General features: G+C 45.3%; 1 protein-coding gene across 1 annotated transcript; it reads right to left on the bottom strand.

The window, feature by feature from the left end:
- Positions 1–9,924: 9,924 nt before the first annotated feature.
- Positions 9,925–11,876, bottom strand: PRR18 (proline rich 18). The gene has a single exon (XM_074988679.1). The coding sequence runs from the start codon at positions 11,755–11,757 to the stop codon at positions 11,083–11,085; it is 675 nt and encodes a 224-aa protein (XP_074844780.1). The 5' UTR covers positions 11,758–11,876; the 3' UTR covers positions 9,925–11,082.
- Positions 11,877–15,382: the final 3,506 nt, after the last annotated feature.

Raw genomic sequence — 15,382 nt, 5'->3', positions numbered from 1 at the left:
CCTCCTCCCAGTCCAGCCGCAGCTGCAGCCAAACCGCGCGGCTGGGGGGCGGCTCGAGGGCAGCCCCCGGCGAGGGTGGGGCGCGCCGGTCCCGCTGTGGGGCAGGCGAGCGGGCCCGCGTTGGCAAGGCAAACGTGCAGCCCGGGGAGGGTGGGGCAGGCGAGACAGGCGTTTTCCTGCAAGCAGCCCAGGGCGGGACGTCACGCGCGGCAGCCTGGCATGGCCCCCAGTGGGAATCAGCACTGTAGGGGGGATCCGCAACAGGTGTGCACTGCCAGCTGCTTTAGAGCCGCGTTGCTTACGTCTACACGAGCACAAATCGTTTCCAAGATTTCTAATGAGGCGCTGTAATGCATATTCAGCGCCTCGCCTCATTAGCATGCAGCCCGCCGCGGCTCTTCGAAATTGCCATTTTCGCTGCCGGGCGGCTCCTCCAGAGGGCAGCAGAGAGGAAGAAAGGGACTTCCAAGTTGCCGGGGTCCTTTCGAAAAGGACCCCCATCACGACGAGCAGCGCAAGAGCGAAACACGGCAATCTGGAAGAGCCGCGGCGGGTGGGCTGCTTATGAGGTGCTAAATATGCATTTCAACGCCTCAGTAGTAATCTTCGAGACGGCTATTTGTGCTAATGTAGATGCGGCCACAGTGCTGCGCTTATGCAGCTTTCCTCCACCCAAAAATCGTCGGTCCAAATAATAAAACAATCTGGTATCACAGCACTGACAGGGAGCGTCTGCACGGGCACAAATCTTCGAAGCAGCCATGCTAATGACCATTTCGAAGATTACGAATGAGGTGCTGAACGGAACATTCAGCACCTCCTTAGCATTAGGACGCTTCCGGCCACGGCCCTTCGAAAGCATGCGGCTTGGCTCGGCTCAGTTACACGGGGAGCCTTTTCAAAAGGACCTCCGTGAAGCCGCGCCGAGCCGCGCACCTGCGAAAGTGGCGCTTTCGAAGGGACGCGTCAGGAATTGTCCTAGTGCTTATGAGGCACTGAATATTCAGTTCAGCGCCTCACTCGTGGTCTTCGAAATGGCCATTAGCATGGCTATTTTGAAGATTTGTGCCCATGTAAACACACCCAGTGGGTACGACTACATTTGCATTCCTCCTTCAAAAGAGCTATGCAAATGAGGTAAATTGGAAATGCAAATGAGGTGTACATTTACATATTTGGTATCTCATTTGCCTATTCTAATTTCAAAAGAGCTTCTTTCAAAAGAGGAAAGCCAGTGCAGATGCTGCTCTTTTGAAAGTAAACCTATCTTTGAAAGAATCCTTCTTCCCTTTAATGCAAGTGTAGACACACCCTCTGTGTCTGGTTTTAACAGCAGAAAGTCAGTGTCTGGGATCAAAAGACAAATCAGACACTCGCGGTACACCTGCGAGTTGGCAAGAGAACACCAGCATTCCACAGAACACCATTTAAAGACACCGCTCTAGAACACACTGGCCAGAGCCAGTCGGTGTGTGTGCAAGCCAGCTGCCCATTTTACAGGAAGCTCCAGGGGCTACTCAGGGCTGAGGACAGCTCTCTGCCACGCTGTCCTCAACATAGCAGCACACGAGCCCCCTGCAGCAGCAGAGCCAGAGCCACCAGGACGCTAGACCAAACCAGTCGGAGCCAGAGACTAAGGGCCTGTTGGACAATGGCAAGTCATCAGATGGGACCCTGGTAATCACCATCTTATCAGGTGATTATTTTATCTAATCTCCTCACTAGAGGCTGACAAAGGCTCACATCCTCCCCGTCTGATCTGACTTGTTTTTTCCTCTTTTGATAAGCGCTGTTGACAGTGGGCCATTTCCACCTTGCTGAATAGACCTTGTTAGCTCTGGCCCTCCCTCTTACTGGGACCTCACTCGTTAAATACCCCTATGAACCACGCCCCACATATTGGCAGAGAGCTCTGTGAGGCCCTGGCAGGTACCCTAGGGTTGCCAACTCTTTAATGGTGCAAACAGCCCTGCCCAGCCCTATTGCTTCCCTGAGGCCCCCCCCTCAACTCACTCCACCCTCCTCCCCCCCCCTCACTCTCCTCCACTCTCACTCACTATAAGTGGGCTGGGGCAGGAGATTGGGATGTGGGCTCTCAGATTTGGGTGCTGGAGGGGGCCAAGGGTTGGGCCAGAGTTGAGGTATGGGTTCTTGTGGGGGACGTTGAGCATGGGAGGTTCAAAGGACTGGGGCAAGGACAGCAGGCCAGGGAGGGATTCCAGCCAGGCAACTTACTTCAAGTAGCTCCCAGAAGCAACATCATGCCTGGTCATAGGCCCAGGGATGGCCAGGCGGCTCTGAGTGCTGATACTGTATGCAAGTTCTTCTTCCACAGCTCCCATTGGACATGATTCCTGTCCTATGAGAACTCATGAGGCAGTGTTTGTGGCACAGGCACACACAGAGTGCCTAGAAACAAGACATGCCCGTCGATTCTGGCAGCCACAGTGGGCTTGCCTGCTGTGCTGCCACCAGACTTTCAGCAGCCTAACATCTCCCAGATGGCTTTCAATAGCCCCGCCAAGAGATTGACGCCAATTCCATGGAGGTTAGACAACTCAGAGAAAAGCAGGTTCCCCAGGACCTCTCCTACCACCAGAGGAAGTCTCAGCTCCTTGAAAGTGACTCTACTCCTTTTTGCTATAATGAATCCCTGGCTATGACAGCGAACAAGCTTGGAGCCCTAGGGCTTTGTGAGGGTGAAGGCATATATATTTCCTCATAAAGTCGTGCATGTAATGTGTTTCTCTAAATGCAGTCAAATATAAATGCCTGTGCATGCCCATGCATCCAGCCTGTCTTCTGCCAGTGCCTGGTGCCAGATAACTCAGAGGGAATGAAGAGAACAGAACCCATCTCCTGTTTGTAGCCAGAAGTTTAACGACACCTGGAGCATTTGGTGGCATCCCTGACCATCTGGGGTAATACTTAACAGTTCACATTGCCCTTGTTACAATCTAGCAACAATGTAATTCATTTTGTTGACAGTTTGTGTTGCTATCTTTCTCAATCAACTATAATTTTCAAATAGGTATGTGCCATTTTACAACTTACCATTCTTTCACTAGGAAACTCAATAGTGTAAACATTTACTCAGTTGCAAGTGATACTATTTTGCAAGAGTAGTATTAAAGATCCAAACCCAGCAAACCATTCTGAACTTGTCAGTGGAACTGCTCAACAGCAGCAAAAATTAGTCACATGTATGTTGGCAGGAGCAGAGCACTGTGGATGGCAAAATAAAAAAAAAAAATAAACAATTACATATTTGGCTGATTGTATTGATTAAAACAGGAGTTGAAAGTTTCTTGTATTAAGTATAATTAAGGAGTTAAGTTACAGTGCTCCCTTGCCTTGAAAGTTGGTAATTTTATGAAAATCACTACTTATATTCAACCTCTTGGACCTATCTGAAGGCATATCACTTAATTTCTCAACAAAAAATTTTAGGGTGAAATTCAGCCACACACATTAACACTGAAATGTCTAACTGTTTAACATTCTTCTTGGTGCTTATTTAAAAAAAAAAAAAAACCTGAAAAAAGTCTTTGGGGGGTAGCTGTAGCTCCTGCAGTTAATTCAGCAAATAGAGTCATGTGGTGATAAAGCCCTACTGCCCTTGTGTAAATATAAAAGGATACCCCTGTATGATGGTGCAAACTTTGATGCATCATGGTGGCCAGTTCCCAGAGGTTTACCTAGGGTTGGTGACACAATCTGCACCATAGGCTGCTAATGGAAGGACTGACTTTATCATTGCAACTATTATGCCAGTGCTATCTATTTATTCTGGTGCATCATGGTCTGGAGACTAATAGGATGGGTACCCTTTTGTATACACCAAATACACTCCTAATCTATTCACTCTTTGTAACAACTGGGTGTATAGCTGTTATAGGGATGCTAAGGAGTTCATACGAAGGTTAGCACTCCTTATGGAGAGACAAACTTTGACAACTGCTATGAATTGTGGAATCCAGAATTCCATGCACAGCTGTCTTCTCTATTCTCTTTGCAGCCCAATTAAAGAATGTTGACAAGATATAATAAGAAATGCTGAACAAAATTAAGGATAATCACCAACATTCCAAAAGTAGCTGGCTACATCTACACTAGCCAAAAAACTTCAAAATGGCCATTTCGAAGTTTACTAATGAAGCACTGAAAAACATATTCAGCACCTCATTAGCATGCGGCTGGCCACGGCACTTAGAAATTGATGCAGCTCGCCGCCGCACGGCTCATCTAGATGGGGCTCCTTTTCGAAAGGCCCCCCAGCTACTTCAAAATCCCCTTATTGCTAGAATAAGGAATAATTCTAGGAATAAGGGGACTTGGAAGTACGTGGGGTCCTTTCGAAAAGGAGCCCCGTCTGGATGAGCCGTGCGGCGGCGAGCCACATCAATTTCGAAGTGCCACGGCCGTCCACATGCTAATGAGGTGCTGAATATGTATTTCTGTGCTTCATTAGTAAACTTCAAAATGGCCATTTGCATGGCCATTTCGAAGTTTTTGGCTAGTGTAGACATGGCCGCTAAGTTTGGCCTAATTAATATGTCACTTTCCATAAGTAACCAGCAAAGAAAAATAAAACATTGTAGTCTCCTTCCTCTTTTTCTTTAAAGAAAGTTGAAAATGTTTTTAGTTTTCTGAATTAGAATGAAAGACACTGCCATGACTGGAAAACTCAAGCAATTATGACATCACAAAAGCCAACAGACTGAACAAGATCAGTCAACTCTGTGACTATACTTTGATTCTGCTGATCTGTTGTTATCATTCAGTAAGCAACAAACATTTAGAGAAAGGAAGTTTTTATAAACAAATTCCACCAGCTTTTAAAATGAACATACAACCTTTGATCATAAAGAAGGGAAAAAAGGAAAGCCCAACTAAACGTTCTGAGAAAAAAAACCTTTAGCAGCCATGTTAGTTAAAAGGAATTCTTAGTACATAGTTAAAAAGTTCTAAAAGGCCTGCTTCTATTACATTGACCTCTCTGCCCTCACAAAAAAAATACTATGATGTTAAAAGAGACAGTTACTTCCAAGATTCTGACCCCATTGGGGTGGAAAACATGTTTATAATGTGTTTTTTTAATTTAAGTATCTGTTATTCAGTATTTCATAAGTATAATTTTATTTTGTATGCTGCAAAAGCAACCGCAGTAGACTTACAAAGAAGCATTATGGCATGGATTTTTAATGGCCACATTACTCACACATAGTGAGCTGTCAAGGCTAGAAACAACCATCACATACCACTAGGCAAGGGAAAGTCACAGCTCTCCAATGAGAAGTCATTTTTACTTGCACAGCTTGTGAAAATATTCAGTTCACGTTAGACTACTACTGGGGCTGGATCTGTATTTTTTTCTGGGCTAAGTGTAATATGGAGAAGGGGAGGGCACACTATAATTGTGGAAAAAATAAAACATTGAAGATTTTTATCCTTCTCTGCAGGTTGCTTGAAAGCTATTTATTGGTTTAGAATGTTAAACACAGGCCTGGTGCATATGGATTAGGAAATAGAGTGTTTGTAGTAGCAGAGTGATTCACCAATATTAATTCAATTTACTCCCACATCACATCATTGTGAGAAGATATTATCCCCATTTCGTAGATGGGAAGCTGAGACACAGATATTAGTCAAAAGTTTCTACTAATTTCAAGTGTCCAATTAAAGATGCTTTGAACCAAATTTTTCAGATTATTTATGTTTAGCATTTTATAGCACTTAGGCCATGTCTACACTAGCCAAAAACTTCGAAATGGCCATGCAAATGGCCGTTTTGAAGTTTACTAATGAAGCGCTGAAATACATATTCAGCGCCTCATTAGCATGCGGGCAGCCGCGGCACTTCGAAATTGACACAGCTTGCCGCCATGCGGCTTGTCCAGATGGGGCTCCTTTTCTAAAGGACCCCGGCTACTTCAAAGTCCCCTTATTCCTATGAGCAGATAGGAAAAAGGGGACTTCGAAGTAGCCAGGGTCCTTTCGAAAAGGAGCCCCGTCTGGACGAGCTGCGCGGCGGCGAACCGCGTCAATTTCGAAGTGTCGCGGCTGCTCGCATGCTAATAAGGCGCTGAATATGTATTTCAGCGCTTCATTAGTAAACTTCAAAATGGCCATTTCGAAGTTTTTGGCTAGTGTAGACACGGCCTTAATGTGCAGTTTCCACTGACATCACTTGTAGGTGTGAGTGCTCAGAACATCTACAAATCAGATGCCAGGGTTTCAGATGTTGACCACGCAATTAGTGACCACCTCTAGAATGTTTAGTCTGAAGTGGCTTGTCTAGCAACACAGAGAAACTCTGTGGCACAGACAGGAATAAGCGCCAGTTCTCTAGAACAGTATTATACTGCCTTAACCATGACACCATCCTTTCTCTTCCTGACCTCTCTTGCTTCATTCACCACTTACCTTCCTATTTCTGCAACAAACGAGGCAAGGATCCTACCGAAAATACCCTTTTTTAGTGCACAGCCCTGATTCATCCTCAGTAGTGGTCCATTCTGTGCGCTGAATGAGGCAGTGGTCTTGTGAAAGAAAACATGTTAATGTAATCATGTACTTAAACTACCACAGCAGACAACACTGGAAAATAATTAACGTTGTGGGGGAAATCATAATTCTGGCATTTCGCAAGTTTGTAGGGCTTTGTTTTGCACTCTTACCTTAGTTTGCATGTGTAATGTTCTAGGATTTTAAAAACAGAACAAACAGAAATCCCCTAAGTATTGTGAATCAGATTAGCAACTGAAGATAATAAACTCCTTGATGCTTTGAATCTTTGGAATTTTGGTTCCCCACCTACCTCCAACAGCAGGTGTGAGTCTTCAAGGGTTTAATTATTTTCTCAGGATGTAATATTGCCTTTAAATTAATTTAACTTGGTTTCATATGGAATGAAATCATGGTATCAAGAGCTTATGCTGCTGTCAGGCATTCATATGAGCTGAATTCTCACCTTACACTATGATCTTCCACTATGAAATTCCAAATTTATAAGTAATTTTTTATATTTCATACTTTAAAGTGTCGATTCTTCTTTGCAACTAAATGTACTGATTAAATACACCTGTATATAAAAGCACACTGCAGTTGTCTTTAGCCATAAGTACGATAGTAATTTCTAAAAAGAGACTAACGTGATGCCTTTAACCATAAGTACCACAGTAATTTCTAAAAGTGACTTATTGGCCGTGTCTACACTAGCCCAAAACTTCGAAATGGCCATGCAAATAGCCATTTCGAAGTCTACTAATGAAGCGCTCAAATACATATTCAGCGCCTCATTAGAATGCTGGCAGCCGCAGCACTTCAAAATTGATGAGGCTCACTGCCACGTGGCTCTCCAGATGGGGCTCCTTTTTGAAAGGACTCTGGCAACTTCAAAATCCCCTTATTCCTATCTGCTGTTAGGAATAAGGGGTTTTCGAAGTTGCCGGGGTCCTTTCGAAAAGGACCCCCATCTGGATGCAAAAAGCAAAGAACATCCAGCTTCTGTTGCTCCTACTGATGCCTCTTGTTCCATCCACTGTGGCCATAAAATGAGTAAGTCAGACTGTCCCAGTAGAAATCACACTTGTGTAGGGAATCTCTATTTGTTTAAGGTGAATGGATACAAATTCAAACAGTTATGGTAGAGGCATGTGCAGTACAGTGTTTAAAAATGGCAGGAAATTTTATAGTTACATTTCATATGCAATATTACAAAGCATCCGTTAAATTGATATTATAATATTTAAATTATTACTTATTTTCTCACACATCACACTTTTTTCTTCGGACTTCTGAGAATATCATATATCCTTTTTACAGTGGCCATCCACTATTCTGGTATTTAATTAGTATAAAATCAGAGTGATACGTTTCGTGGTTTAATAAAATGAGTATGAAAAGGTCCAACTTTCTGGAACAAAATCAAAGAGCATATAAATAATTACAGGCCATTTAAAATTAATCTAAAATATACTATCACTTTGAGCAATTTATCTGTAAAAACAAAATCTCCTGGGAGTTCTTGGCATTGCCAAAGACAATATTTTTTCTGCTCTGTTGCATTAATGTCAGACTAATCCACTACATAAAAAACTAAAACTAAACAGCATAAATCTTTCCTACAGTACCATGAAACATTTTATATCAAAGCAAGAGTTTTTTTTAATTTCTAACTCTAGTATGCTACAGAATACTTGGTACATTCAAGTTAATATGTTAATACATATTTAAACAAAGTTATTTCATATGAAAGAGGTTTGCCATAGCATTTTAAGTATTTACTTATGAATTTTCTAAATGAGTGAATTCTGCTAAACTTGACCTCTTTAATCCAGCACCTTTGGGAAAAAGGCTATGCTTGATAATGGAATTTTCCAGACCATGCGCCTTTGCCAATACAAGTAAATAAACAAAGATTGTCTATAATGATTTGTGCATACAAAAACCTCATTGAGTACTGTGCATGTTAAACATGTCATATGATAAATCCTTAATGCAATGCTCTGTATTTAAACTGTTATTTTATTATAGTAATTAAGCAGAAAACTGCTAATTGTGCAGCACAGTTCTCTGCCGTTTTTCATGTTTACAAGTTAAATTTGTGCTAGATAATACAGTATATATGTATACTATTTTGTTGCACTGTATTTCAACTTATTTTTATCATGTGCAGGTGCAAACTACAGGTGTTCCTGCATTACAGACACATGGCATAAGTAGATTCAAGTTTACTGTTGTGGCAACAAGTAGCTGAGAGGATGCTCTTTAGTTATCAGCTGGTTTTCACACCCTTAACGGTCTTGAAAGACTGAAACTTTTTCAGAGGCCATATTAGCCTACTGGGCCTTAAACTGGAATGTTTTGGGGTGCCCACCCAGAACCTACTAAAAAAGCAAATAGGGATTCCCCTTGAACTCCTCAGTCTACTTATTATGTAGTCTTCTTATGCCTAATGCCGACAGTGCCTTTGCAAATGAAATTTTTTACATTTCCTCTCAACCTCAAAAGTTTGGGGGTGGGAGGGGGTGTGACTAAATTCAGGTTTACCCTCTCTAGTCTGGAACTCTCTCGTCCAGCAATGTCCAGAAACATCCGTAATCTTGGTTAGCCACGACAACCACTTATCATGGGCATGACCAAGTTTCCCCTGCTTCCATAAAGTTTGTTTATAGTCACCTGTCTTGCCTCTCTGTGCTGTTAGTTAGCGCTAATTTACCCCTAAACGTTTTCTAAGATTCCAGTAAGCCGTGGAAGTGTTGGTAAGGCTGCTAAATATGTTTAGCATGTAGCAACATTTAAATGTCATATTTTTCTATCTAGTGTCCTTGAACATGTTTGAAAGTTTAAGTTTGATATAATGTGATGTTAGAACATTCATACACTATTCATGCACAATGCCATTAAAAAAACAAACAAACTGTACACCCAAATAAGTGCTCCAGATACATAACACCACACGTACATAGAACTACAACTCTGCATGCTGATTGCAAGCCAGTTCATCTTAAACTGCTCTGTTCTGCACCCTGGCCAGCTATCCATCTCACTGAATGCCCATTATGATACTTATTTGAACACAACCATAAGACTGAATTTGAATTCCTTAAAAGATTTTGCTCCAATTCCTTAGGTTTTAAATCTTCTAGATATTTTAGTCTAGGACCACAATTAAAGTCATCCTACATAAACTGCACATTCTGTAACAGAGAGGGAGCTGTGCTAGTCTATATACTATCAAAACAAAAAAGCAGTCAAGTAGCACTTTAAAGACTTAACAAAATAATTTATTAGGTGAGCTTTCATGGGGGACAGACCCACTCCTTCAGACCTTCTTCTTCTTCAAATATTGAGTCTGTTCTGGCATGGCTATGGTCTGAAGAAGTGGGCCTGTCGCACAAAGCTCACCTAATAAACTATTTTGTTAGTCTTTAAAGTGCTACTTGACTGCTTTTTTGTTTTGCAGTCTGTGGGTATTATCAGCCCATCCTTATCCTTGGATAATCACTTGGTATCTCTTTCAATCCTGCAGCTAAATACAATCAGATGCCTACAACAGATTAAGAAGCCGTGTTCACAGGTACAAAGGTACTGCTGTTACAACACAGAAAGCTTTAATCGCTTATTCAAATAAATAAAAATATTCCCTTATGTACAAATAGACATATACCCTTCCTTTATTTACAAAGTAATTTCTTTTAAAAGTGAAATCAATACCCTCCTTCAGAACTGAACATTTGTCTGGAGTCCCTGTGTTGCCAGCTGGTTTTGTTTTCCTTTTAGCTTGACTGCCCTTTGTTGTTTGACACAAAGACTTCTGTGATCGTTTCTGATAAAGGCTCTGTAATTTTAACAAGTTTAGCCCATTTCCTCCTCCCTACCCCGACCCAGAAAGAGTAAACAGAGAGAGTAAACAATTCCTGCAAATATCAGGAGACAGCTTTTGCTACAAAAAACACTGAATACAGAAAAGGAAGCACCTATTGTTATTGTAAATTAACTAGCTGAGAACCTTTGTCTCTGTTTCTGCTAACATTCAAACACTCCCAACGCGCTGGTTTTAGCATCTCGTCCTGTCTATCAACTGTTTTGCCTTCTCCTTTCGGATAAAAAATATTCAGCAGCCCAGCCGGATAAGGAGAAATATGTGTACAATACTGAACGGTCAGCCCCACTTTTGGTCTCGCCAAGGGCCACATGATGTGAAGGAAAATGCGCAGGACCCAGCAGCTGTAAATACGTTGCCCCGGTTGCTGGAGAGCCTGGACCAGACCTCGCTGGGGTCAAGGCGCATTTCGCCTGGACGGACATCCGATTCTCGCCTCCATCTGCACCCAGTCAAGTCAGTTTCCTCCCAGGGGAAACCCGGCACTAAAGCTCCGCTCTGGGTGGCTGTAGACACCAACACGCAGAGTCGCTCTGGAGCAGGGTACGGTGGTGTGCGGCCGCCGGCGGATTGAGGATGGAAGAGCCCGGCTCCCGGCACAGCGCGTGGGGAAGCCCCGGCTCCTGGAGGGGCAGGGGCGGGCGCTCCCTGGCTGGTGCGGCCGGGCAGGGCGAGGTCCCCCATCCCCGGGCTCAGAGGGCCCCCAGGTGGGGCAGGGTCTCCAGCTTATCGGCCCGATCCCGGCCGGCCGCGCTCTCCACCCCTCGCAGCCACTCGGTGCATTTGCGCACCAGCCCCTCGTCCGCGGCCGCCGGCGCCGCCTCCTCCTCGTACTCCACGTCGTCGTACCGGTGCCGCTCGTTCAGCAGCGAGATCTTCAGCAGGGCGCGCAGATCCCCGCCGGGCGCGGCCCGGGCCCCCCGCCGCGCCGATCCCCCGGCCGTCGGGGCCGCCTTGCCCCGGGAACCCGGCAGGAGGCGCTCGGTGCCGGCGGAGGGGATGGGCCGCCCGCGCTGCTTCTCCAGGCCGCGGCGCTGCAGCACGCGGGCCGCATCGGGGGGCAGGCTGAGGGAGAAGCGCAGCGCGGCCTCCCCGGCGCCCGGCTCTGGCCCCGGCCCCGCCGCCGCGCACAGGCTCTCGCAGGAGCGGCCCCCGGGCTGGGGCGGCGCCGGCCTCCGTGGCTGCTGCCTCTGCAGGGAAGCGCACGGCCAGGAGCCGGGGAAGGGACCGGCCCGCTCCGGGGGCGCCCCCCGCGGCTTCCTGGGCGGCTTCTCCTCGGCGGGAGGCGGCGCCGCTTTCCTGGGGGCCGCCGGCTTCCTAGGCTGCGCTCGGGGGGCGGCGGGAGGCACGATGGGCGGCAGGGACATGGCGCTGCCGGCTGAGACCTCCGCCCAGCGGCTCAGGGCCGAGCATCCCCCGCCGACCGATCTGGCCTGGCTGCAGCCCCCCGAGAGCGCGCGATCGTGCCGAGAAAGCTGTACCCCGCCGCCGGCTCCGGCTGACTGAGCCAGACACGCGGGAGGAGGGGCTGAGTGGGCGGGGGAAGCAGTCGGGGGAAGGGCTGAAAGCCCCCTTCCGCCCCGCGCGGTTGAGCAGCAATGGAAGAGGGGAGGGATGGCGGGGGGGTGTTTTATTCTAAACAGTATTAAAAGCAGCAGATCTGGCTGGGAGGAGGAAGAGAAGTCAAAAATAATGCCAGGCACGTTCTCCACGGCGAGATCGGCGAGCAACTTGAGCAAGGCTGGGGTATTTATATCTCATCAGCGACACAGGCGTGCAGGACGTGTTTAAATGGTAGGGCGCCAGTTCCTACAGTAAGTACTTTTAGCCACAACTAAGGTGCAGACTGGTGCCCTCCTCTTGCACTCCTTGCCCCCTGAGGTCGCTGCTTTTTACATTTTAAAATAGTCAAGGGTTTTACACTACACAGTTACAACTATCAGAGAGGTAGCCATGTTAGTCTGTAGCTTCGAGAACAACAAGAAGTCTTGGGACACCTTATAGACTGTAACAGATATTTTGGAGCATAAGCTGTTGTGGGTGAAGACCCACTTCATCAGATGCATGAGTGGGGGGTGGGGGTGGTTTCACAGGGGTATTTAAAGAGTGGGGTCCCAGGAAGAGGGAGGGCCAAAGCTAACAAGGTCTATTCAGTGAGGTGGAAATGGCCCAGTATCAACAGTACTTATCAAGAGAGGAAAAAACAAGTCTAATCAGACAGGGAGATATGAGCCTCTGTCAGAGTCTAATGGGCAGTTTAAGAAACGTTATCAAGGAAGACAGGTTGAGATGCAAGACTAGTGGAGATTGAGGACTACAGTAGCCCTCAGCTACAAGCAGTGGTAACATTTATAATGAGCAGGGATGAGATCACTCAGAGTAGAAAGAAAAGTAGTCAGAGCAAGAAGGGGAAGTAAGTTATTCTTTCAGGCAGGCCAATAAAGTAGCTGGATCATATTGTTATAACAGGACAATCCACTACAGCTAGTGACTGAATTCAGGCAAGCATGTGAAAGAAATATATTTTCTAAGACTTTTGCAAAGGGCAAGCAGATAATGTTTCAGAAAATGGTATTCTAACTGGGTAAGCCACTGAGACAAGGATACAACTGTTAAAGCTAAATCAGGTATGAGGTTAAAAACAGGAGAGTAGGATGAACCCAGTTATTAGGCTACCAGTCTGGGACTTGGGATTTCCTGCTGCACCCCCGCTTTCCCATGGGATTGTGGACAAGACACTTGCACCAGTTCTGCATTCAAATGGCATTTCTCAGGAGTGCTGAGAAAAATAAATACATATATTGCACCCTTGTATCTGAGATGAGGAATGAAATATGTTCATATCAGCTGGACATTAACATTCACCAGTGAATGGACCAATTTACAGCAGTGGGTTTGAGGTGCCTGCTTATGGACATTCTTCAAAGATTTTTGTACTATTTATTAGTGTTCCTAAAATTTGACATTTTTAACTATAGTACTTCCAAGTTTTACTATTTGGAGCTGTTTACATATAAAACTGGACATGCCAAGTTAAGGCAAAGTAAGTGGAAATAAGGACGTGAAATAACAGCCAAGCCATGATTAACATGATCCTACAGTTGCAACTCCTGTGTAAGTCAGTGGTTTTGATTTTAATGATAAAGTTTTTATAAAATCAGAAAATGTAACTGAAATCATTCTGAAACCCAAATTGTTTTGATGGGGTAACGCATGACCTCATAGAAAGGGTGAAGCTGCCACAGCTAAACACATTTTTGGTAACAGAAGGTGCATGGAACAAAGTGGATTTCTCCAGAAATGAACTTTCTGGAAAAAGATCAAATTAACTCCAGACCCAGCAGTAGTATTAAGGAAGATAATGAAAATACATAACAAGGCACAAGATGAGTGGACCAGCAGCAGTTGACCTCAGACCATAAGATAACAAAAACTGAAGAGTAACTGGAACTACCATCTGTAGAATATTTTAAGCTAGGGTTGCCAACTTTCCTAACCAAATGCTATTGCCACAAATCCAGCCCCTCCAGTTGGGAAATCTGTCAACTCTATTGTTAGCTCAAAGCTAGTTTATTTTAACTTATTAAATGGGAGGTTTTATTTTTTTTCATTTTTTTTTCATAAAAGAGTGGCCATACTGGATCAGACAGATTCATCTAGCCCAGTATTCTGTCTTCCAACAGCTGCCACTGCCTGATACCCCACAGGGAGTGAAAAAAATTGGTAATCAAGTTATCCCTCCCTTGTCACCTATATCCAGCCTCTGACAAACAGAGGCTACAGCACCATTCTTAACTGTCCTGGCAAAGTAGCACTAATGGACCTACCCTCCATGAATTTACCAAGTTCTTCTTTAAAAACCCTGTGAAGCCCTGGTCACCACAATATCCTCCAGTAAGGAGTTCCACGGGCTTATCTTACTACTGCTGTAGAAATTCACAGTACACTCATCCTGAATACTGTGTACAGATGTGGTCCCCTCATCTCAAGAGATACACCTTGGCATTGGAAAAAAGTTCAGAAAAGGGCAACAAAAATGATTAGGGGTTTGAAAGAGGAGCCACATGAAGAGATTAAAAGGACTGGGACTTTTCACCTTAAGAGATTTGGAAGGGACAATGACGACAACATCCCCTCCCCTGGCTAAGGGAACGTCAGCCTAGCACTGCCTGCAGAGAGGCTTCCCCCACTGCTCTGACTAGGCAGAATTCTGACTAATCAGAGTGGTGGGTGTGTGTGACTAGCAGCAGTGGAGGAAAAAAGCTCCCTGGAGAGGCTGTTTTCCTGCTATTTTCATTCCCATGCCAGGGGAGGGGGCAGCAGAATGTGGAGGTAAGTGCCCCCTTCCACCCTGCTCCCACACAGACTTTCACCCTCCTGCACCCCCTCCTACCCAGACCCCACACCTGCTCCCAGCAGTCCCCTCCTGCACACTGAAACCTGCCCCCCCTCGCTTTTTGGGCCCACCCCAAACTGCCAAAGAGTTAACCTGGCCTGGGGGAAGCCCTGAACCTCCATTCCCCCTTCTCTGGTGAAGTGCGAAGCGAGTGATATATCTCAGTCAGGGGCCGCACCAGTGGGGGTTTTGCCTTTTCTTTCTCCACCTCACTTTTATGTGGCACCCAACTGATATTTCTGTGGGTCAGTGGTCCAGGCACAAAAAAGGTTCCCCACCAGAACCTATATGCAGCTGTGAAATAGGAACACACATGCTAGCAAGAATATAGCCCCCATGCAGTTTCTGTCACAGAAAATGCAAACCTCTGCCAGCCACCCCACTGTCTTAGAATTAACATTCACATGAAGACTAGCTTGTTAAAAATCAACTGGAAGAGACTCAACTATTGCTGTTGGAGAGAGAGAAACCAAAAGAACTTTCTGTCATCATCACATGAAACATCTAAGAGCTAGGTCAACTACAGCTTCAGGATCCTCATAGCTATATTGGTATTTGAAATATTTCAACCAAGACATGCTCCAAAAACACTGCTT

This window comes from Carettochelys insculpta, chromosome 3, assembly GCF_033958435.1.
Source record: "Carettochelys insculpta isolate YL-2023 chromosome 3, ASM3395843v1, whole genome shotgun sequence".
Classification (NCBI taxonomy): Eukaryota; Metazoa; Chordata; order Testudines; family Carettochelyidae; genus Carettochelys; species Carettochelys insculpta.
Note: the sequence above shows the minus strand (reverse complement) of the source record. Positions and strands in the feature narration are given on the sequence as shown.